Source organism: Gossypium raimondii, chromosome 8 (genome assembly GCF_025698545.1).
Source record: "Gossypium raimondii isolate GPD5lz chromosome 8, ASM2569854v1, whole genome shotgun sequence".
NCBI lineage: Eukaryota > Viridiplantae > Streptophyta > Magnoliopsida > Malvales > Malvaceae > Gossypium > Gossypium raimondii.
This window is the reverse complement of record NC_068572.1, coordinates 54,131,149-54,154,541: the sequence shown is the minus strand read 5'-3', so window position 1 is coordinate 54,154,541 and position 23,393 is coordinate 54,131,149. Positions and strand designations below refer to the sequence as shown.

Genomic DNA, 23,393 nt, shown 5'->3' with positions numbered 1-23,393 from the left:
AATAATTAATATTTATTGTTTAAAATATTTAAAATTTATATTTCATATATTAAAATATTAACAAGTTATAATAATTTTTATATTCTTACTAAAATATAATAATATTAACTAATTTTAATATTATTTAAATGTATATTTGTTACTTGATAATAATATGTCTAAAATGGACATTTTATTTCTCAAAGCACTTTTTGACAGCAATGCTAAACACTCAAATTTTAAACCAAGCTTTTCAAAAGTACTTTTTCACAGCACTTTTTAAAAGCACTTTTCAAAAGCATTGCTAAACTAACCTTTAATATACTGAAGTGTGTTATTAACATAAATGAAATTTGGGGGCAAAATACCAAAAAAAACTACTTTTTTTTTAAAATTTACCGAAATGGGCCCGGTATTTTATTATTTACCGGAATGGGCCATTTTCCCTAAAATCGCGTCCACGTCAGCGCGAAGTCAGAGGACGTGTCAGCAAATTGCGTCCACGTCAGAGCGCTTTGCTGACGTGGCAACAAATCGCGTCCACGTAATCACGATTTGTTGCCACGTCAGCAAAGCACTCTGACGTGGACGCGATTTGCTGCCACGTAGTGCGCTCATGGGGACACTTTTTCCCCGTTCATCCCACGTTAGGTTTTTGGTTTTAGGGTTAGGGTTTAAGGTTTTTAGGATTTTTAAGGTTTTGGAAAAAAAGTAAACAAATAAGGGATTAGGGTTTAGGGTTTAAGGTTTGTCAATTAAATTATGCATTTAATTATAATTTATAAATTTATAAATTTTTAATAAATTAGTTTAGGGTTTTTAAGTAATAACTCAAAAAGATTTATATTTTATTACATCAAATAATATCAAAATATTCAAAATGTTTGTACAAATATATTAAAATACAAATCAATCTCCGTGTACTGCGGATTCGAAGGCCATATGGCGTACTGTCGATGGTTACTGTATTGGATTCCTCTTTGTCCGACTTAAGCAATGTTGTGGTTCTTCCAATGGGATTTTGGTTCCTCCGGTAGGGCATCTGGTTGTCGGAGTTGGGACGATGAGCCACCTTGATAGAATAGTGAATGTGGAGGTGTTTGCATGACCAACGGCGACGGTGTTTGAAACTCATACGGTGGTGGGGATTGGTAAAAAGCAAAGCTCCCCAACGACCCCTCTTGCGATCCCTCGTGCCCCGCTGGCCTATACATCGACGGTCTACTCGGCGTAATAGGAAATGGAGCTGAACTGGGCCATTGGCTCCAACCTGCCATAGGACTCGAAAAAGGAAACATACAAGGGTTAGGATACATAAAAGGGCTAGGAAACGCACCTGGCATCATCTAAAAAGGCTGTACCGTGGGTATTGTTGGTGGAACTGTTGGGTCGGGTGACTGTGTCGGTGCTCTCGTTGGGCCTGGTGATTAAATGGCCGCTAATGATGGGCCGAGTGAATGTCTGGGCCCCGTTGATGGGCCAGCATCATCGTCCCTTCGTATTGGATTTAAAGACCCGCGTCTTTCCCTCTGGACACGTAATTGCTGCTGCCTCTCCTCTGCCGACAATAAATACGGCTTGCCATGGATCCTAAACCATGGCATGTATTCCGGCACGCACGTTAACTCCGGAACGATGATCAGTTCCCGAGTAGGTATATAATCATACCGATCTTCCCACATTTGGATATACTCAGACCAGTATCTCGGCCAATCCATATTCAATTGCCGTAGGTTGATTTTGTGTTCATCATCAAACACCTCAGGTTCCACGAGAATCGGTTGTCTACATCAAAATTGCCGTAACACTCTGTCTGACTAGTGCATCTCCACGGTCGCGTAGCTGATCAATGCAACTTTCGCGTGCCAAGCGTTTGGATTTTGTAAGCTCATCCGGAATTACTGCCCGAATTGCCGGATCCTCGTATGGTGTCCATTGAAACTATATGAACAATATAGAAATATTAGTTATATACATAATACTAAATACTAAATACTAAATACCAATCGACTAGCGAATGATGGAAATATCAATTTTATTTAATACTTACATGTGCTTCCGACTATTGGTCTAATAGAAGCCGTATATCTTCAAGAGAGGTAGGTAATCGAGCATGACTTGCCGGATGGTTCCACCTAATTCAATAAATTTTTAGCATACTATTATTTTTAAAAATCTACATAATAATTGTAAAATCTAATATAAAATTTACCTCGTTATGAGTGGGAATGTATATGGGTGGTCCACTCGAGGACGTAGAAATGGAAAGCGAAATCGTGCCCATGACTGCAGTAGTGACAGGCAACCTCCGATTTTTGCTTTACTCGATCGCGTCGCCCCGCACATCTCCCGATATAATGTTGCCAAGACGACAGAGCCCCAACTCAATTCACCAGCTGCTCTAAAATCAACGAGTTTCAGCAGCCATCTTAGATGTACGCGGCTCCGTGACAAGTCCGGCATCAGATAACCTCCAATTATCTGAAGAATGTATGCCCGAGCATATCGGGTTCTTTCTACTTCGGTTGAATAATCATTCGGATCCGGGAATGTGCCTCGTAACCAGCCCAACTCGATCCGACCTCCGTTAATTTTCTCAGGAATAGCGCCTAAAAGCTCGTAGCACACTGTTCCACAATCACCAGATTGAACAGACCCGATGACTGGGTACCCATCCACCGGCAATCCCAATTGCAAACTGACATCTTCCAAAGTGATAGTGCACTCTCCACATGGAAGATAGAATGTGTGCGTCTTGGGTCTCCACCTCTCGATCAACGCACTGATAAGTTTCGGGTCCAACTTGCATCCCCGGCCTACAGTCGCCACGTGCCAAAAACCCGCTTCCCGCAGGTAGTTCTCTACCAACGTTGATGGAGGAGCATGCATATTCCGGATATAGCATTCCAATATCCGATCTACAGACTTTTATAACAAATAATAAATTAATAATTATCTAAAAATGCAGAAATAAAAAAATCTTAAATAATATTTAAAAATTAAATTTAACACTTATCATTTTCATTTGTTCAACGGATATGTCTGATTATCAAGACGAGTCAATTCTCCGCCATTGATTTAATAATAAAGACAAATTTTTACGATTTAAAAAAATTAAAAAAAATAATTTTTTTAAAAATTATTTAAAAATAGGGATTTAAGAGAAATTTAAGAGGAAATTGAGAGTAAATTGAGATTAAATATGGATTTGAGAGAAATTTGGAAGAAATTTAAGAGCAAATTGAGAGGAAATTTGAGAGAGGATTAGTTTGTGAAAAAAATAAAGGGTGAGGGGTATTTATAGATTTTTTTTTGACCGTTGGGGGGGCAACGATAAAAAAAATGACTGTTGCACTGTTCACGCGCTGGGAAATCGCGTCCCCAGTGGCGCGCTACGTGGCAACAAATCGCGTCCACGTCAGCGCGCTTTGCTGATGTGGCAACAAATCGCGCTTACATGGACGCGATTTGTGTCCACGTCAGCAAAGCGCGCTGACGTGGACATGCTTTGCTGACACGTCCCCTGATTTCGCGCTGACGTTGACGCGATTTGGGGAAAAAAGGGCCATTCCGGTAAATAATAAAATATCGGGCCCATTTCGATAAATTTTAAAAAAATTAGGCTTTTAATGATAAATTGCCCGAAATTTGGACCATTATGTGGCATCACATTAATTAAATATACAACTTAAGATATTATTTTACCATATTGCACCTCATCTCTCCCAGGAGACTTATAATTTAAAAACATAAAAAAATGGTAATTTAAAAAGAGCAGAAGAAGAAAGCAAGTAATAGCGCTAATAAAAGTAAACAAGGAAAAAGTGTGGAATTAGTTTTCTAAACTTAACTACTTTTTGTGGGGCTAAAACCTCTGGAACATGGAGATATGAAGGTGTAAGCTAATATTAGGTGCATTAAACCAGGCTCAACTGCCCCCTCTGCCCCCCCTTGTCGGTTTGTTTGCAATGTCAATCAGCATTATATATTAGTAAAAAATGCAGGTATTTATTTACATTTGAAGGAGTATCCCTACCTACACTTGAGTTTCATTTCCTAGCCTTCTCTTTTTCTCAGGTATATATATAAACAGATGACAAAACCAGGTTTGGGTTTTGTTGGTATACATGGAGCGCTACCCTCATCAGTTCATATATGATAAAGTGTTGCCTTGCCTATTGCAGTTTGTGGTATAGGGACAATGAATCTTGGGTGGTGGTGGAGGCTTTTTGCAGGTGCCTTAGCTGGATTTCTCTTCTTTCATGGCTTTGCTGCCACTGAAACAGGTGTTGCTTTCAAATTTTCATATATTTCTTTTGCTTTATATAGATAATAGACATATATATTGTAATAACCATATTAGAAGGGTGTTTTTTTTTTTTTAGTTTGGTCGATCCATAAACACAGGTTAAGAAGAATCGAAATACTGTTTGAAGAAAAATTAAAATCTTTTGTTACTGAATGCTCTAAAGGATAAAGATACAGTTCTGATTTATATTTTCCTCTCATGGATGTCTATCGCAATTCATTTAACATTCATTTTATCCATAATCATAATCATAATCATAATCAACATGATATAGGATGAATTCTTGCTTTTAGGACTAATATCATACAATGTAATGCATTTTAATGCATAAACATACGCCAACTTAAGTATCAACCAGTACAGTTAATACAAAGGAAGCAGATATATATATATATATATATATATATATATATATATATATATAGAAATTTCATCAGATAACTTTGTTTTTAAATATATCATATATATTTGTATGCAGTACTTATTTTCAACAATTTTCAATGTATTTTCACATATCAGCTTGATTAAGGTACAAGTCAACATTTTCTTTTACATTTATAATTTCATTCCTCCTAAGTTGTGAATGTAGTTCACGTATATTAATTTGAATATTTTATTCTTATACTTCTTGAATTTTAAAATTTTAATTGTGACCCCAAACAATAACAGTTAAATTCTATATTATTTTTAAACTCTTATGCATGTGATAAATATATTTTCATATGTGCAATGTCAATCGAGATTGAATCTTAATATGCCTCAGAACAATTCATTTTATTGTTTTTGCATAATGTTCACAAAAATCACATCATTTTAATTAATGAATTCAACAACTATAGCTTGAGTTAAGGTTGAAATTTCAAAATAAGAAAAAAACCCTAAGATACTTATCTATTTGGTCTAATTAATTAATTGTTACTATTTGATCAAAAGTTTAAAAATATGAAAAAGTAAGAAAATTAAATTTGACTAAATTAAAGTACAAAGACTAGTAACAAAATTAGACTTTTAGAGTGTAAACTTCAACAATTAGTCCTTTTTTCCTAAGTATTTATTAGGTAAAATTATTTTTTGGCCCTTCAATTTTACAAAAAGTCATTTTAGCCTTCCATTTAATTATTCATCTCTTTTAGTCATTAAACTTGTATTTTTGTCAAATCACTCCAAAATGAATAGAAAATGTTAACTTTATTGACATGGTATGTCACATTAGCAATTAATTATTTTTTTAAAATTAAAATTATAAAAAATAATTTCGATAAATTTTAATTTTAATTTTTAAAATATTTTTATTCTTTTCAAAAATTTTAAAACTTAATTAATTGTTTAAATTGCATATACGTAGGTATACCACATCAACAAAGTTAACAAATATTAATTTTTTATTTATTATGGAGTGATTTGATAAAAATACAAATTAAAAATAAAAAAGGACAAATAATTTTATTTATTTATAAAATGTGAGTGCCAAAGCGATTATGCCTAGAGGTATTTGTCATGGACCCCTTTCATTTATTGTAATCTAAAATAAAACTTTTTGGGAAATTAATGCCGCCCATATGGTTGCGCGACTAAAGTATCCGCTTAAGAGGATTTATTACACTTCTATGGATCTATAATGCATGCGTGAACCTTCGATAACGAGGCTTATCACGATTCCCGAACAGAAGATCTTCTAGGGAATGAATCCATGAAACATATATTTCAAATAAATCCAAGAAATCAGATGATAAAAAATATTTTGTTTTTAATGCTTATATTTTTATTTGAATTACAAGTAAAATATATTATTTTACTACCATACCATCATTTTCATGCACAATAAACTGTAATGAATGTCGTCTCTATCCGTATAGCTCCGAACTACTCGTTCATGTACGATGCAACATCAGCTTCAACATTATCATATTACGACTACATCATTGTCGGTGGTGGCACCGCCGGATGTCCATTAGCTGCCACATTATCTCAAAACGCCACCGTCTTGCTCCTTGAACGTGGTGGCTCCCCTTATGGTAACCCCAACCTAACTAAAATGGCAAGCTTTGGTGCTGCCCTCTCTGACCTTTCCCGGTCATCCCCATCACAGCGGTTCATCTCCGAAGATGGCGTAATTAATGCACGTGCACGGGTGTTGGGTGGCGGAAGTTGTATCAATGCAGGATTTTACACACGCGCCAGCGATGAATATATCAAGTAGTCCACTTGCACCATAAAGTTTTTTCCTACATCATCATTGACAATTAAAGGTTATATATTTATTGTTTAATTATCAGGCAAGCGGGTTGGGATGGACGATTAGTGAATGAATCGTATCAATGGATGGAAAAATCAGTGGCATTTGAGCCATCACTGGGGCAATGGCAGTCAGCTGTAAGGGATGGTCTGCTGGAAGCTGGGGTGATGCCATCCAATGGGTTTACTTATGACCATATTTATGGGACCAAAGTGGGTGGAACAATCTTCGATCAACAAGGGAATAGACACACGGCAGCTGATTTATTGGAGTATGCTAACCCCAGTGGGCTCACCGTCTTTTTGCATGCTTCTGTGCACAAAATCTTGTTTGCAATTAAAGGTACATCATGTACTAATAACTAGAGCAAATATGTCTGAACTTAAAAATGACCAAGTGTTTGGTTTCAATGGCAGGGAAACGAAGGCCGAAGGCTCATGGAGTGGTTTTCAGAGATGCAACAGGGGCCAAGCACAAAGCATATCTTAAACAAGGATCAAAAAATGAGATCATTATATCAGCGGGAGCATTGGGAAGCCCGCAGCTGTTGATGTTGAGTGGAGTGGGGCCTGCACAACATCTCAAGTCCCACGACATCACGGTGGTGCTTGACCAGCCCCTGGTTGGCCAAGGCATGTCCGATAACCCCATGAACGCCGTCTTCATCCCATCTCCTCTTCCAGTTGAGGTTTCGCTTATCCAAGTTGTTGGTATCACCCATTTTGGAAGCTACATTGAAGCCGCCAGTGGTGAAAACTTCGCAGGTGGTGCTTCTTCCTCTCCAGCTGTTGAATACATGAACAATCTTGACGAGACAACTTTTCGAGGTGGGTTTATCCTAGAAAAAGTTATGGGTCCGATTTCAACAGGCCATTTGGAGCTTCGGACCCGAAATCCAAACGATAACCCATCAGTTACCTTCAATTATTTCAAGGATCCACAAGACCTGCAAAGATGTGTCCAAGGAATTCAAACCATTGAGAAAATCATCGAATCAAAGGCTTTCTTTAGATTCAGATATGAGTTTTTGTCTTGGCCTATTCTTCTCAATATGACTGCAAATGCCCCATTGAATTTGTTGCCTAAACATTACAATCCTTCAATGCCATTGGAAGTGTTTTGCAAGGACACTGTGATGACTATATGGCACTATCATGGAGGTTGCCAAGTTGGTAAAGTTGTTGATCTTGACTATAAGGTTCTTGGTGTGGATGCTTTAAGGGTTATCGATGGATCCACGTTCAACGACTCACCTGGGACTAATCCTCAGGCCACTGTAATGATGCTTGGAAGGTAACTAATTTAGCATATTCATTGAAGTTGATAACTATTTGTTTAATTGACATTTTCTATTTTGATGTGATGCATGCAGGTACATGGGTGTGAAGATATTGAGTGAGAGACTAGCCAATTAAGAATCCAAGTCACTGAAGTTGGTTTAATTTTCCTTGTTTTGGTTAAGAAATGACTAGCAAATTTGAAGTTTAAATCATATGTGAAAAGCTGCAGTTATGAATGCTTGACATTGGAAATCTTATATTATATATATATACTTGTTCTGCAATTCTGTTTACACTACTACTGCTGCTAATACTATAGCTTTACATCAGTTTAGTTTTTAGCGCAAAAGATAATAAGGGAAAGGATTGTAATAGTTGAGATTCAAACCTTGTACTCGTTTGAAAGTTCAGCTTAATTAGTTAGAAAATTAAGCTCAGTGATTAGGAAAAATTCCTAGGTCCAAAGCAGCTGCCACATTGCTTATGACTACTATTCTAAATATCTGAACTGTTTTGTTGATCCCTTTGTCATGCTTTGACTACTTCTGTGGTTTTACCTGCGATTTTAATGTCAAAACATTAAATAAATAAATAAATTAGGGATCCCAGATGGCAAAGAATATTTAGTCACTACCAACCTGTTATAGATGCATACATATATAAACGTTTCTGCTATCTTTTAACTTGTAAAATAGAGGAGAGGAGGGGAGGATTTTCACAACATCAAGCCTGTGGAAGTGGAAAACAAAGGGAAATCCCAAATAATTTGACAATCTGCTGGGAAATTTTCTCATTGGATGAAAAGATTACACTCAAAAGCCAGGGGGAAAAAATATCTTTAAGCAGGTTTAAAACAAAAAAGAATATTATAAAGGATATACCCCTAGGTCCATATTTGGCTGCCACATACTATTCTGAAAAGCTAAGCATCTCGCCTTGACTCTTTCTTCCTTTTATTTTTTTTCCTTCCTCCCTTCACCTTCTAGAGATGGATATGGACACAATGAAAAGAGAAATATTAGAAACAATCATAGGTCTAAATCAATCAAGCTAAGTATAGAATCTGTCAAATATTTGGAAGTCTTTTTAAGATAAAAGGAGCCTTTGCTTTGCATGGAAATGCGTAGAAAGCAGGCACCAAAGGATATCCTCCGCATATGCCATGCCTTAAACAACTTCTCCCACTGGTACAAGACCCTATAAATCTCCGGCTGCACCCTTTTGCTTAAATCACAACTGCAGTTTACACCCTTTTTCTTTTGTGCCACAAGAAAATGAAAATTATCAGCTAAGTGAACTAGTTGTAGGGCTTCTCTCCTTTGGCAGGTTAATGGTCGTGGATGATAAATCTGGATCTAGTTCAACGAGAACCCGCCAAAGGAGAGTTGCCCTTTAACTGATTCTACTTAATTAATTATCTCCCAAAGCCCTATGTTTGTAGCTCATTTCAAAGAGGTATGATGACATATTTTCTTTTTCAATGGCTATCTAGTATCCATTAATGTCTGTAGGAGTAAAAATTTGCAGTATAAGGCGTACGAAAAACAGCTGACTCAATTTGTGCATCTTAATTGTAAGGCGTACGAAAAACCATAACACATAGATTTATATATAGTTCCCAAATTGTTGCATGTGTAACATGATGTACTAGTACCAAGCAACCATAAATAATAGGTTAAATGCTTACGGTCCAGCACATTCATATTTGGTTGCAAATAAAGGATATGACAGGCTTGGCTCCATGGAAGTACTGATCTGCTTTGGTCCCCATTGATGCTATATACTGTGAAGGTAGCTCGGACGAATAATAGTTACAAGTGAAAAGGGCTTGATTATCTGATATAGTTGCATATGAGATAGGGAAAACCTTTTCTGTAATGCTATGACTATAAATGAATGAATCCTCTGAAACATATGAAGGGGTTAATAATATTTATGACTACCAATATACATTAACATAATTATATGAAATTAAAATATTATATCATTTGTATCCCTTTTCAATAATTGAATATCATTTTAACATTTTTATCCTTAATTTCAGAATCACATGGCAATCCTTTCTCTATATATACTGCTTTGTTTTTACTGTGATGAGTCATTAAACAACACTACGCCTGTAACCAAAAACGACAAAGACAACACTATGCCCCTTCATTCCGTATGACTTGGGAGACACCATCCCTTGAGAACTGTGAAGTTTTAGGATTTTGTTGACGAGTGTCTCAAGGATACTGTTTAACGTACCAGTTTATGGTAATATTTTTAATTTTCAAAGAAAAAAATGAGTAAAATGCTTATAAAACAATGTGGACGAGAATCGAATTTGAAGGGAAAAAAAGAAGCTATAGGTGAAGAGGATGGTTTTATAGTTTAAAAGGTCATCCAAAATACTTGGAATTTTGTCATTCAATTTTTACAACACTCTCATTTTAGTCACTTATCTGTTAAATTTTGAACGAGATTAGACTGTACATGCCAGATCAAGTTTACACTTTCATTTTGTTTACTCAACTTTTAAGCCACTTCATTTTGGTCACTCAGTTTCTTTTTCTTTTTCTTTTTCTTTTTCCAATATTGAAATTTCAATTTTTATAACATCAAAATCAATTAAATAAATTGTTCAAAAAATTTATCCCTTAATAATGTCAACCAATTTGTTATTATAATATTGAAATTAATTAAATTGATTAATTTAATCTCCTTTTAATTTTTCTTTTATGTTTTCCAAATCAAAATCAATTCAAAGAACTCATCTTTAATATTTTCTATGAAACCCAAATTTCTTTTGATTATATGATCTTAAATTTTCCGTGCTAAACTAAGAGAAAAGAAAATTCTTTGCAATTAATTAATTTTATTTTCCATGCCAAACAAGACTTAGAATTTTTTCATCATTTTTTATCCAAACAAAGAAAAAATAATTAATTTAATTATTAAATATGAAGTATTTTTCATAGACAATTATTAAATATGAGTTATTCGAGTTGATTTCATTAAGAATAATGTCGAAATATAAAACAAAATTTTAAAATTTAGAAGGAGATTAAATTAATTAATTTCAATAATATAGTAACAAATTGATTGATATTATCAATAGATAAATTATTTTAATAAATTAGTTAATTAATTTTAAAGTTTTGAAATTTAAAACTTCAATACTAAAAAAACTAGGAAACAAAATGAAAGTGTAAACATGATGTGGTGTGTATAGTTTAATTGCCGTTAGAGATTTAACAATTGAGTTACTAAAATGAAAGCGCCTTAAAAGTTAAATGAAGAAATTGCAAGTATTTTATTTTAAGTAATCAAAATGAAAATACTCTAAAAGTTGGGTGACCAACTAGGTAATTTAGCCTATTTTAAGTTCGTTTCAATATAATGTGCGGGGCTTATATTTTAATATAACAAATTAATTTAATAATTTACATACAAATATTAATAATGTGCGGGGCTTATATTTTAATATAACAAATTAATTTAATAATTTACATACAAATATTAATAAAAAATAATTTTAAGAAAAATTTAAGGTTAAATTCAAAATTCAAAAATATAAATTAATAATGAAAAAATAAAAATATGAGTCAAATGTAACTGTAGGATTATAATAAATAATAAAATAATAAAATAAAATAAAATTTTAAATCATTCACTATCTTAATTTTTCCATTTAGATTTTTTCTAAACTGATTTAGCTTTAAAGTTAAGTCATTGTTGTTAAATCATAACATACTTTATTTAACATTTTTAAATATAAAATATAAATAAAATAATCGTAATTATATTATATCATATTAAATTTATTTTAAAATGTGAATAAATATAATAAAATAAAACATAATATAACAATTATTCTATATTTTAATTTTTATGCATTTTCCAAATTATTTAAAATGTGAATATTATAATATTTCGCAACAAAATTTTATTAATTAATTTGAGTATAATAACTTTAAAAATATATGATTATTAAATTAATTTAATGTTGTTTTTATACAATTGTATGCTAATTTTAATAAAATATATAATTTCAATTAGGTATTATGAAGATTATAATATTTATATAAAATTATACAAATTGCATGTTAATATTTTTCACTTGTATGGAGAGCATCGGCGGGATATAAGGGATAGGTGGAGGCATTCTTTCCTAACTTTTAGAAATTTATTTAAAATTAATTTTATTATATTAAATTTCCTAAAAGTTTAAATTCTACCTAAATCTAAAAAAACCCACCAACCCCTTTTAAAGTTTAAAAATTATATTTTAGTTTTGGTTTTTTTTGCAGATAGTTTAAGATTATATTAATTTTGGATTTATTACTTATTAGAAATTGGAAGGACAATGCTATTATGAATGTTAATAGGTTAAACTTTAATTTTATTCATATTTCAAATCATAAATATATATATACTTTAATTATTGAATAATTATACATGAAAACTAATAGTAAAAATATGTAGTCGACAATTCTAATATAAATTTATCTCCTAAGTCATATTTTGGATCCACTACTAAATTAAAGCAGTTGTTAAAACTTTTATCAATATGAGTTTAAATTGTGTTACCTATCATTTATTACAAATTCATTTATAAATTTATAATTGCCTTGATCTCACCTAATTTTAGTATTAAAAATAGCGATGTGTTAATCATTGAGAGTGTCCACTTTTATTTTAGATATGTCACCTAAGAGATAACTTTTTCTAAATTGCTTTTATACTTTACCATAATATGATTTGAAGTTCACACTTAACTAACTATTTTTAATTATTAACCTACTTAAATAGAGAAAAATATTGTTGACATTTAAATAAATTAATTAAAATTTTATATTTAAATTTATTAACTTTGAAGTAGATTAATATTATGGGAACTCTATTTTAAAAGTATTGGATATTTTTCAGAACATTCATTCCATTATAGGTTTTTATCATAGTTGCTCTTTTTGATACAATGCTTAGAATTATCCATAGCCCTCTCAACCCTTAAATGGGAGGATAATGCGATTTAGCACACTCGAACCTACGTCCTCCTGCAATGACAATAATATCGATACCAGTCAAACTAAGACTCAATCTACAGTATAATAGATATTTACATCGTTCACTTTTAATAATTAATTTGGAGTGTAATTGATATATATATATATATATATATATATATATAATAGATAGATATATAGATGATATTAATAAAATATATTTAAAATTTTATGCTACATAACATTTACACACTTCGCCTTTTATCTTTTTCAAAATTAAAAAAATGTAAATTTTTATTGAGCTAATGCACAATTAACCCGTAATATCAAATTTAGTTAGAATAATTATATATTATAGATATAAATAAAATAATATATAAATTAGAAAAATTATTTGGTACATACTAGTGGAGTTTTAGACTTCACAACTAGGGTTAGGGATCGACAAATATCTTATAGATGTATGGTAAAATATTAAAAATATATTTTATAAAAAGACACATGTCAAAATTTTAAGGCAGAGTGTTTTTTCATTTCACGAGAAACTTTAAAAATTGACATGTCTATTTTTTAAAAATATTTGTTTTTAATATTTTACTATATCAATCCTTTAACCCTACTTATGGAGTCTAAAACTCCACTAATAATATATCAAATATTTTCTTAAAAATATTCTAAATACATATTAGCAAAACTTTAAATTTTAAAACTGGCTTGAGATTCTCCAATATTTAATAGAGTTAAATTAGAATGGGAAAAACAAAATTGTTTCTAACAATATTTTCTTTAGATTCAAACTCCACATCTTAATTAAAAAACATTGAACTCTTTACGAATGAACTCAAAATGGTGATGGAAGCTTATTACCGGAGACTTGGGAGCGGCCTTCGCATTTATGGTATTGGGGCCTAGACGAGTTGAGAATTGTAAGCGCACGAAGGAACAAGGCAAATTAGGAGTTCAATTCCGTCTCATCGCTACATAAATTAAAATTTATGTATTACTTAATACAATAAATCAAATTAATATGTAATTTTAATACTTGTAAACTTTGGGGGCGCACTTTGATAGATTGAAGGGTACTGTTTGTATCATCATCATTTCTTTAAAACACCCAGTATTATATTTACTGTCAAAGGGAATTTAGTCGCATGCATTCACTTGAGGTCGAGTCTTTTCCATGGCCTGCCGAAGAGTTTGTAAATTTATTTCAAGAGTTAACAAATTAATTTTTAATTCAACATATTAAATATTTAAAATTTATTTTCTATTTAATTATATATTAATTTTGAGATACTTGTATTAGTTTTTTTTTAGTTGAAATAAATATTATTTAAAAAATAAATAGATTAGGTGACACATTTTTCTAATAATAAATTAACTTATATTAATAATAAATATTGCTGAAAATATTTAAACTAACAATTTGTATTTTATTTCCTTTAAAGTATTTAGTGAACAAAATTTGTTAATTATGTAAGTACATCAAAATTTCAATAAGCATCTCTTATTGGTATCAAACCCTTCTTACTTTGCGAGGGAGGGGTGAAAATGGGGATATATGCTTTGGAATAATTTGTTGGTGCTTTTGGAATAGAAGGAACAAGAAGATTTTTGGCAATGATTTTTTTGAGACCAAGGATGTATGGGAGAGAAGTTTGAGGGTTACTGATGGTTTCTTCATCGACAATCTGGGCAAAGGTGGAGCGGGGACTATTTCAAAGATTCATAAGGGAGAATGAGTTTGTGGTTTTCATAGACGTATCCAATTGGTCATGAGTGCTCAAGCGGAGCTATGAGCAATTAGGAATGGATTATCTCTTGCATGGCAGCTTAATATAGGAAGCATTGAAATTGAAAGCGATTCTGAGATTGCTATTAAACTCATAGATAATGATAATACTATCAATATTACTCTTTCCACTATTGTTAATGATTGCAAGTCTCTATTGCTTAAGTTCATCACGACCTCACTTAAGCACATATTTAAGGAGGGTAATCGCTGTACGGATAGGTTAGCTTGATTGGGGAGCAGCTTTCAACACGATTATTCTATCACCCTTTGTAGTAAGAATCTTTTGTGTATTTGTAGGGAACCCCTGTTTGTATTGAGGCACTGTTAAAATCTGATGCCTATAATCGTGTTATGTATTGAACTATTTTGATTAATGATATTTGTTAATGACTAAAAAGGCTGATACAACTGATGATGCTAAACATAGTGTGACTAGTAATGAATTTGGTGCAGCTGATACAATTGATGCTGAGGTTATCAAAACTAAATCCATAGTAAATGTGTATAAGAGGTGCAATTTTGTCTTTGTTTAACCAACAAGTTTTGATGAAGCTGCAAAGGTACCTAAATGGATTGATTAAATGCTAAAAATACATATTTTATGTAATTTAATTGGTCAATTTATGAGAATGAACCACTGATTTTTCCATGTTTATATTGAATTTTATACAGGGGTGCAATTTGGGGCTAAATAGAAGAAAAAGGAAACAATTGGGCTAGATTGAAGAAAGGAGCAAAGAAGGCGGGCCAAAACGGAATTTTTCCAAGATGTAATTAGCTAAAATTTTATTTTGACTTAGTGGGAGATTATGTAGGGATTTTGATATCATGGGCACATTTTGTTTCTTTGATTTTCTATGGCTAGTGGCCTTTAATTTTGCAAATTTGTTCAAAGCCACTAGTATAAATAGGGGGCTACTATGTTCATTTAATCATTAACTAGAGCCACTTCGAGCCAATCCAATAGTGGCTCAGATCAGACAGCATGCTGATAAAAGGACCAAGAAGCACAAGGCCATGTCTTGCATCCCGAACTCAGTGTCAGATGTGATCTTTACAAGGATTATGACCTGTGAAACACCAAAGCAAGCCTGGGACAAATTAAAAGAGAAGTTTCAAGGGACAGAGAGGACAAGGCAACAACAGTTGTTAAACTTGAGAAGGGACTTCAAGAATCTGAAAATGAAGGAAGAAGAAACTGTCAAACAGTACTCACACAGGATTATGGCTATGGTAAACAGCATAAGGCTCCTTGGTAAGCAGTTCAATGAAGCAAGAATAGTGGAAAAGGTCATTTCAACCTTACCAGAGAGGTATGAGGTAAAAATTTCATCTCTTGAATATTCAAGGGACCTGACCAGCATCTCACTGACAGAGCTGATCAATGCTCTCTATGCACAAGAGCAGAGAAGAGCTAGCAAACTAGAGGAGCATCAAGAAGGTACCTTTCAAGCAAAAACCAATTCTGCCTCGACTAATACTGCCTACAAAGGCAAGAAGGCTTGGAAAGACAAGCTAAAGTTTGATTCTGGAAAAAGAAGGGACCAACCCTGCAGACATTGCAAAAGACCTGGTTATCTAGAAGTAGATTGCTGGTTTAGACCAGATGTGCAATATCAATATTGCAAAAAGGTGGGGCATGCTGAAAAGGTCTGCAAAAAAAAAGGCAAGCCAAGACAGAACCAACCCCAATAGCCAAAGGCTGAGGCTCCAGTAGCAAAAGAAGATAGTGACCATGATGAGCAAGTTTTTGTTGTGCCATGCTCAGCTCCTCAAGAGAAGCTTACGAATGGCTGGCTCTTGGATAGTGGCTGTACAAACCATATGACACCAGATGCTGCCATTTTCAAGTCCTTAGACAAAAGCTGTAGAACCAAAGTTAAGATTGGTAATGGTCATTTTATAAAGGCAGAAAGTAAATGAGATGTGTTAATATGCACTCTTACAGGTAACAAGCTCATCTCGAATGTGTTGTTGGTACCTGAAATTGATAGAAACCTGCTTAGCATAGCTAAGCTGCTAGAGAAAGGGTATTCTGTAGTGTTCAAAGGCAAGGAGTGCCAAATCAGTGATCCAAGTGGATCCAAGTTCATGGCAGTCACTATGGCTGGTAAGAGCTTTATTGTTGATTGGACAAATGGCTCAGACACTGCCTATACAGCCACATTAGATGAATCTAAGCTTTGGCATCAAAGACTTGGTCATGTCAAATACAGATCAATGGATCAGCTATCCAGAGATGATTTGGCTAAAAACTTCATTGGCTCAATTCAAAAACAGGAGGTTTGTGAGGTATGCCAGCTAGGAAAGAAAGCTAGGCTCTCATTTCCTTCAAATCAGGCCTGAAGAGCCTCAGAAAGGCTGCAACTCGTGCACACTGATGTGTGTAGCCCTATGAAGACAGAATCACTGAATGAAAGCAGGTACTTCATTTTGTTTATTGATGATTTCTCAAGATTTTACTGGATTTAATTTTTGAAGCAAAAATCAGAGGTTGCCTCTATGTTTTGGAAGTTTAAGGCTGCTACTGAGACAGAAACAGTTGCAAGTGAAAGACCCTAAGGTCAGATAATGGGACTGAGTACACCTCAGTTCAGTTTCAAGTATTTTGTGATGAAACATGTATTAAACATAAGCTCACAAACATCTATACTCTTCAACAGAATGGTGTGAGTGAGAGAAAGAACATGAGCTTGATGGATATGGCTAGGTGCTTGATGATTGAGAAGAATTTGCCCAAGACCTTGTGGGCTGAGGCAGTCAACACTGCTACTTACATTCAAAACAGGCTTCCAACTAAGGCTTTGGCTTAGAAAATACCATTTGAGGCCTGGTTTGGTTTCAAGCCATCACTAGCTCACCTAAAGGTCTTTGGTTGCATCTACTATGCACATGAGCCTGCTGTTAAGAGGGACAAGCTGGCTAAAAGAGCTCGACTTGGTATTTTGGTGGGCTATAACACAGTCAAAAAGGGCTATAGGATCTTGGATCCTTCAACAAGTAGAGTATCAGTAAGCAGAGATGTGGTGTTTGATGAGAAATCATTCTGGAATTGGGAAAAGAATGAGCCATAGACAGTTTTTGAAGACTTTGTAACAGACCAAACTGAGTCAGATCAAAATGGTCCTGAAATGGACATTGATGATGAACCAGTCAGGGGCACTAGACCCTTGGCTGAAATTTATGAAAGAGCTCAAGTAGCCATAGCAAAACCAAACTGCTTTGAAGAGGCAGAAGCTTAGCAAGGGTGGAAGCAAGCAATGGCTGATGAAATCAGCATGATTGAGAATAATCAGACATGGAAACTGGTTGAAAGACCAGCCAAAAGGAAGATCATTGGGGTGAAATGGGTTTATCGAGCCAAGCACAATGCTGATGGGAGCTTGAATAAGCTAAAAGCAAGGTTGGTTGTTAAGGGGTTTAGCCAGAAGTATGGTTTGGATTACCTGGAGACCTTTGCACCAGTGGCCAGGATAGACACTATCAGACTGCTGATTGCCTTAGCAACACAAATATAGTGGAATATCCACCAACTCAATGTGAAGTCAGCTTTCCTCAATGGATTTCTTGAGGAAGAAATCTATATTGAACAACCACAGGGCTTTGAAGTAGCTGGTAAAGAACATATGGTCTATAAACTGAAGAAAGCCTTGTATGGTTTGAAACAGGCTCCAAAGGCCTGGTATAGCAGGATCGATAGCTACCTGGTCAGTTTGGGATTTGAAAGAAGCAAGAGCGAACCAACTTTGTATGTCAAGAAGGAAGGGGCACAAACTTAGCTTATTGTATCCCTGTATATTGATGACCTTCTTATGACAAGAGGAGACCTAACAATACTGACAGATTACAAAATCAAAATGCAGTAGATGCTTGAGATGTCTGATCTAAGAAGGATGAGTTATTTCCTTGGCATGGAAGTGACACAAACACACCATGGGATATTCCTAAGTTAGAAAGCCTTTGCTTCTAAAATTCTAACCAAGTTCTCAATACAAAACAGTAAAGCAGCAAATACTCCAGTAGCTGTTGGAGAAAAGCTATCAAGCCATGGTGATTTTGAAAAGGTTTGTGAAACAACCTATAGAAGTTTAGTTGGTTGTTTGATGTATTTAACAACCAATAGACCTGACATTATGTTTGCTGTAAGTTTGCTCTCAAGGTTCTTGCATTGCAGCAATGAGAAGCACCTTCAAGCTGGAAAAAGAGTGCTCAGGCATGTCAAAGGTACACTGAGCTATGGGTTGATGTACAGCAAAGCTAAAAACCTGAAGTTAGTTGGCTATACTAACAGTGACTGGGCTAGTTCAATTGATGACATGAAAAGCACCTCAGGGTATGCTTTCAATCTTGGTTTAGCCATGTTTAGTTAGAGCTCGAAGAAGCAAACACTGGTGGCTCAATCTACTGTTGAAGCTGAATATGTTACAGCAGCAAGTGCTGTCAACCAAGCCATTTGGCTAAGAAAAATTATGGCTGACTTGAATGTGCATCAAAGGGAAGGAACAAAGATCTTTTGTGGCAATCAATCTGCTGTTACAATTGCAAAGAATCCGGTGTTCCATGGAAGAACAAAACATTTCAGTATTAAACTCCATGTTGTTAGAGAAATGGAGCAAGCTCAGGAAGTGAAACTAGTTCATTGCAATTCAGAGGATCAACTTGCTGAAATTTTGACCAAGGCCCTTAGTGTAACAAAGTTTGAGCACTTAAGGAAGAAATTAGGAGTTTGCAACATGCCAACCAATGAGGAGTGTTGAAGGTTGGTCAGCATGTAGCAAAGAAGCAGACAACAAGTTGATGTAATATATTTTAGTTCATTTTGAACTATGTTAGGTTAGTGATTAATGTAATTTATTGATGAATGAGCTGTTAACTAAACTTTGTTTAAGTGTGCAAGCTTGTTTTTACAAGTTTCAATGTATTAGTAGTAGTAGGTAGCAATTAGGTGACCATATGCTGATTTTGACAAGCAATTTGCTTGGTTTATGTATTGGCATTATGCCATTGTTCAAAGTTGAATAAAATCAGTTTGTTTTCTTCCACATACTCTCCATTTTCTTTATTTTTCTTCTTTCTTTTGTTTCAAATTCGATTGTTTCTTCTGTAAGTATCGAGCCTTGTTGCTCAAGCCATAAGCTGAATTTGTTTGTTCTTTGTTTCTAACACCAACAAATGTTGACTTTCTTAATGTTTCTCTTTATGTTTATGATTTGTTGGTAATGAGAAGCAATGATGAAGCTTTCTCAGAATTCAAATTGAGTATGCAAAAAGAATTTGATATGTTGGATCTTGGCTTGATGAGTTATTTTCTTGGGATGGAAATTAATTGGTATCTTCATTTCATAAAAGTATGCCTTAGATGTTCTAAGAAAATTTAAGTTGGAATTTAAGCCTTCTCCATTATTCAGAAAAATCTTGTTTCTCTTCTCTCTTCTTCTCTTCCCCTCATTGTAACAAAATCGACACCAACATACTTAAGAGATGTCTCGAAAACATGTTCTTTTGGTTGTTGTCCCAACCCTTTTGTCGGCCTTCCCGACTCTAATTATGCTCTAACTTCAATTATTCTGAGCACTGCGGCAGTATCACGGTGTGAATTTCGAGGTTTGCACTGCTAATTCTCTCTACCTCGATTTCCATTTCACTTATCATGAATCGCTTCCTTGGGTTGAGGAATAATTTGCTCGTTTCAACCAAGTGTACCCTCACTATTCCCAAGTCGAACAAGCTGACCTAATTTGAGCTTAAGAATACTATCATATTTCCCTCTCCAACCATGTGTGCCTTGACTACGTTGGTCGTGGTCTTTTCTCTTATTCTTAGCTTCAAACTCAATCACCAGGTTCTACTATTTCTTTAGAACCCTCATTTTTTGATATCTTCTACAAGTCGGTAAACCTGAATGATTCTCAGCTACTATATGGTGAGGGGGAAAAGTCAGAATTTCAACCTGATATTGGGAAATGGATTATGGCTTTCATGAATATCTCAGAATCTAATTACTCCATGGTTCTCACTGCCAATCAATCTTCTGCTTTCAAGCTTCTGTCAGAGTGTAATCCCTTTCAATCTAATCAAAACCTACTCACGGTTTATGACTATCAAAATGAGGCTGTTGAAGTGATGAGCGAAAGCTCCAAAAAAAGATGAGCAAATGTCATGTCTGCTGATTTCTCCTGGCCTAATCTACAAATTCAATCAGAAAATTTGATAAAGAAGATGATGAATAAAAGTACAAGAGACGAGGACTTATTATTTTTTCGGGTTTTTTACCTAAATATTACAAAAAAATAATAAAAAATAACCAAAATATTATTTTTTTTACGAAAATATTACAAAAAACAAAAAAAAAGAAAAAAAAGCCTGCGTGATGTGACAGGCCACTGATGGCGGCACCAAAGGTGCCATTCCCATGGGCGGCACCGATGGTGCCATTCCCATGGGCGGTACTGCCCATTTAATGGTCCCCATTCGGCTGGTGGGTGGGGGGAAGAGAAGGAGAGGGAAAGAAGAAGAAAGAAAGAAAAAGAAAGAAAAGGAAAGGAGAGGAAAGAAAGGAAAAGAAGGAAAGAAAAGGAAAGGAGAAGAAGAAAAAAGAAAGAAAAAGAAGGAAAGAAAAGGAAAGGAGAAGAGAAGAGAAGAGAAAAAAAAAGAAGGAGAAGAGGGAAAGAAAAAAAGGTAATTTTTTTTATTAATTTAAATTTTTTGTAATATTTGTGTGTAAAAAATTTATGTTATGAACATTCACTACACCAAAACAGGCTTTTAGCGGCGCTTTGAGAAGCGCCAGAAAAAACGCCGATAAAGACCAAGACCTTTAGCGGCGCTTTTCCCACAAACGCTGCTAAAGACCAAGACCTTTAGCGGCGCTTTTCCCACAAACTCCGTTAAAGGTCATGACCTTTAGCGGCGCTTTTCCCGCAAACGCCGCTATAGACCACGACCTTTAGCGGCGCTTTTCTCACAAACGCCGCTATAGATCATGACCTTTAGCGGCGCTTTTATCACAAACGCCGCTAAAGAACAAACCTTTAGCGGCGCTTCTCGCAAAAACACCGCTAAAAATATAACCTTTAAAAAAAATTATTTTAATCAAATAATATTTATTTTTATGATAAATATTATATTATGTTTTATTTTTAAAATTTGAATACTTTTTAAGGATAAATGAAAATATTATTTAAATTAAATTTTCTATGAAAATTTTAACTTTAAAACTAAATATAAAAATTAATGAATTTAATTTTAGAATTTAAAATAATAAATTAATAACACAATTAAAATACAAAGTTAGAACTCAAGTTTTCATAAATATTGAAGTAAAAATAAAATTTAGAATCAAAACTAAAATAAATAATACATATGAAAAATTAAAAGCAGAGACAAGAATTAAAAATTAAACACCACACATAAAATTACATGATAAAGAATGAAAAATTAAACATTACACATAAAATTTATCAAACTAGTTAAGAAATACATGGTGCGACCATGCAATATAAATACAATAGAATCATAGGGTAATTTTCCATAAATATCTTGAGTACCAAGAACAATTTGTCACAAAATTATAAAACATGATAAAAAAAAAAGAAGAACAGTAGCAGACAAGCTATTTGTTACTTTTGTTTTGCTTCCAAGGCTTCCTCATTGCCTTCATCTTGGCAATGAATCATCTTCATCATCCCCGCTTAAGAAAACAAAGAACCTATTGTTAAACAATTTAGAACTTGAAAAAGAAAAGAACCATGTTACTCGGACTTAGGTATGAGTGTTAGGTGTCAGTATAAAGACATGTCAGATATGGGTATGAAGGCATCTCTGAGATGAGTATGTTCAATTATTTTTCCAAGTTTTCCCACATCCATGGGTTCTGGACATTGGTACTTAAATCATAAAGAGTTGGAATAAAAAGCATAACCATAATAATAAAGTACGAACCTAAAAGAGCAAGTACATTCAACAACATATTTTTCTTGAAATCCCATAGAAGCAAGATAGCAAATCATGTGGCAACTCTTATCATTATTATTATCTTTAAATTAATAATCTTTACAATTTATTATTATCTCTTTTACAATTTTATAAGAACTTATTTAGTATATAAATTAAAGAATACTAATTAATCTAAACCTTAAACCCTAACCCGACCCCGAATCTCTAAACCTTAAATCACTAACTCTTAACCCCAAACCCCAAACTCATAACCCCTAACCGCTAAACCTTATTTAATATATAAATTAAAAAATACTAATTAATCTAAATCCTAAACCCTAACCCGACCCTGAATCCCTAATCCTTAAACCCTAACCAGACCCTAAATCCCTAACCCCTAAATATTATTTAATATATAAATTAAAACACACTAATTAATCTAAATCATAACCTGACACCGAATCCATAAACCTTAAATCCCTAACTGATCTTAACCTCTAACCCCTAACCCATAAACCTTAAATCACAACCTTTAAATCAGAATCCCTAATCCCTAATTCTATAATCTATAAACCTTAAAATTGTAACTTTTAAACTGACCCTAAATCCTAAATTAACCATATATATACTCTAAACCATATATATTAAACCCTAAACTATAATGATAATTAAATTAAATCTTTTAAAATTATTACTATCGTATCTTTTACAATTATATTTGAAATTATTTAATATATAAATTAAAAATCAATCAATTATGTACCCAAAAAATTTTAAAATTATTTTAAATAATAGTATTTTAATTTCTCCATTTTACATTCGCCACTCACCACTCACCCACCCTAAAGAAGTACCCAACGTAATTCAATTA

General features: G+C 33.6%; 2 protein-coding genes and 1 long non-coding RNA gene across 4 annotated transcripts; 1 reads left to right on the top strand and 2 right to left on the bottom strand.

The window, feature by feature from the left end:
* Window positions 1–2,029: 2,029 nt before the first annotated feature.
* LOC128042887 (protein MAINTENANCE OF MERISTEMS-like) lies at window positions 2,030–2,500 on the bottom strand. The gene is made up of 2 exons (XM_052634228.1): window positions 2,192–2,500; window positions 2,030–2,114 (listed from the first exon to the last, which is right to left on the bottom strand). The coding sequence occupies exons 1-2, from the start codon at window positions 2,440–2,442 to the stop codon at window positions 2,042–2,044; spliced, it is 324 nt and encodes a 107-aa protein (XP_052490188.1). The 5' UTR covers window positions 2,443–2,500; the 3' UTR covers window positions 2,030–2,041.
* Window positions 2,501–3,899: 1,399 nt separating this feature from the next.
* On the top strand, window positions 3,900–8,088 carry LOC105792167 (protein HOTHEAD). Of its 2 annotated transcripts, XM_012620588.2 has the most exons (6): window positions 3,900–4,056; window positions 4,164–4,265; window positions 6,145–6,484; window positions 6,565–6,866; window positions 6,941–7,817; window positions 7,897–8,088. In XM_012620588.2, the coding sequence occupies exons 2-6, from the start codon at window positions 4,181–4,183 to the stop codon at window positions 7,937–7,939; spliced, it is 1,647 nt and encodes a 548-aa protein (XP_012476042.1). In that variant the 5' UTR covers window positions 3,900–4,056; window positions 4,164–4,180; the 3' UTR covers window positions 7,940–8,088. The 2 variants fall into 2 exon arrangements, with proteins under 2 accessions (XP_012476042.1, XP_012476043.1); XM_012620589.2 differs by having other exon boundaries at window positions 3,994–4,265.
* Window positions 8,089–8,214: 126 nt separating this feature from the next.
* Window positions 8,215–9,310, bottom strand: LOC105792168 (uncharacterized). Its single transcript, XR_001133230.2, has 3 exons — window positions 8,686–9,310; window positions 8,443–8,533; window positions 8,215–8,361 (listed from the first exon to the last, which is right to left on the bottom strand). It is a non-coding gene; the product is annotated as an uncharacterized LOC105792168 (long non-coding RNA).
* Between the last annotated feature and the right edge of the window lie 14,083 nt (window positions 9,311–23,393).

Bases quoted from the DNA above. Each gene is read 5' to 3' on its own strand.
- LOC128042887 (XM_052634228.1), bottom strand. From the start codon at position 2,442: ATGCCGGACTTGTCACGGAGCCGCGTACATCTAAGATGGCTGCTGAAA. The intron at 2,115-2,191 runs GTAAATTTTATA...TTATTGAATTAG, and splicing joins ACATTCCCACTCATAACGAG to GTGGAACCATCCGGCAAGTC.
- LOC105792167 (XM_012620588.2), top strand. From the start codon at position 4,181: ATGAATCTTGGGTGGTGGTGGAGGCTTTTTGCAGGTGCCTTAGCTGGA. The intron at 4,266-6,144 runs GTGTTGCTTTCA...CTATCCGTATAG, and splicing joins CTTTGCTGCCACTGAAACAG to CTCCGAACTACTCGTTCATG. The intron at 6,867-6,940 runs GTACATCATGTA...TTTCAATGGCAG, and splicing joins AATCTTGTTTGCAATTAAAG to GGAAACGAAGGCCGAAGGCT.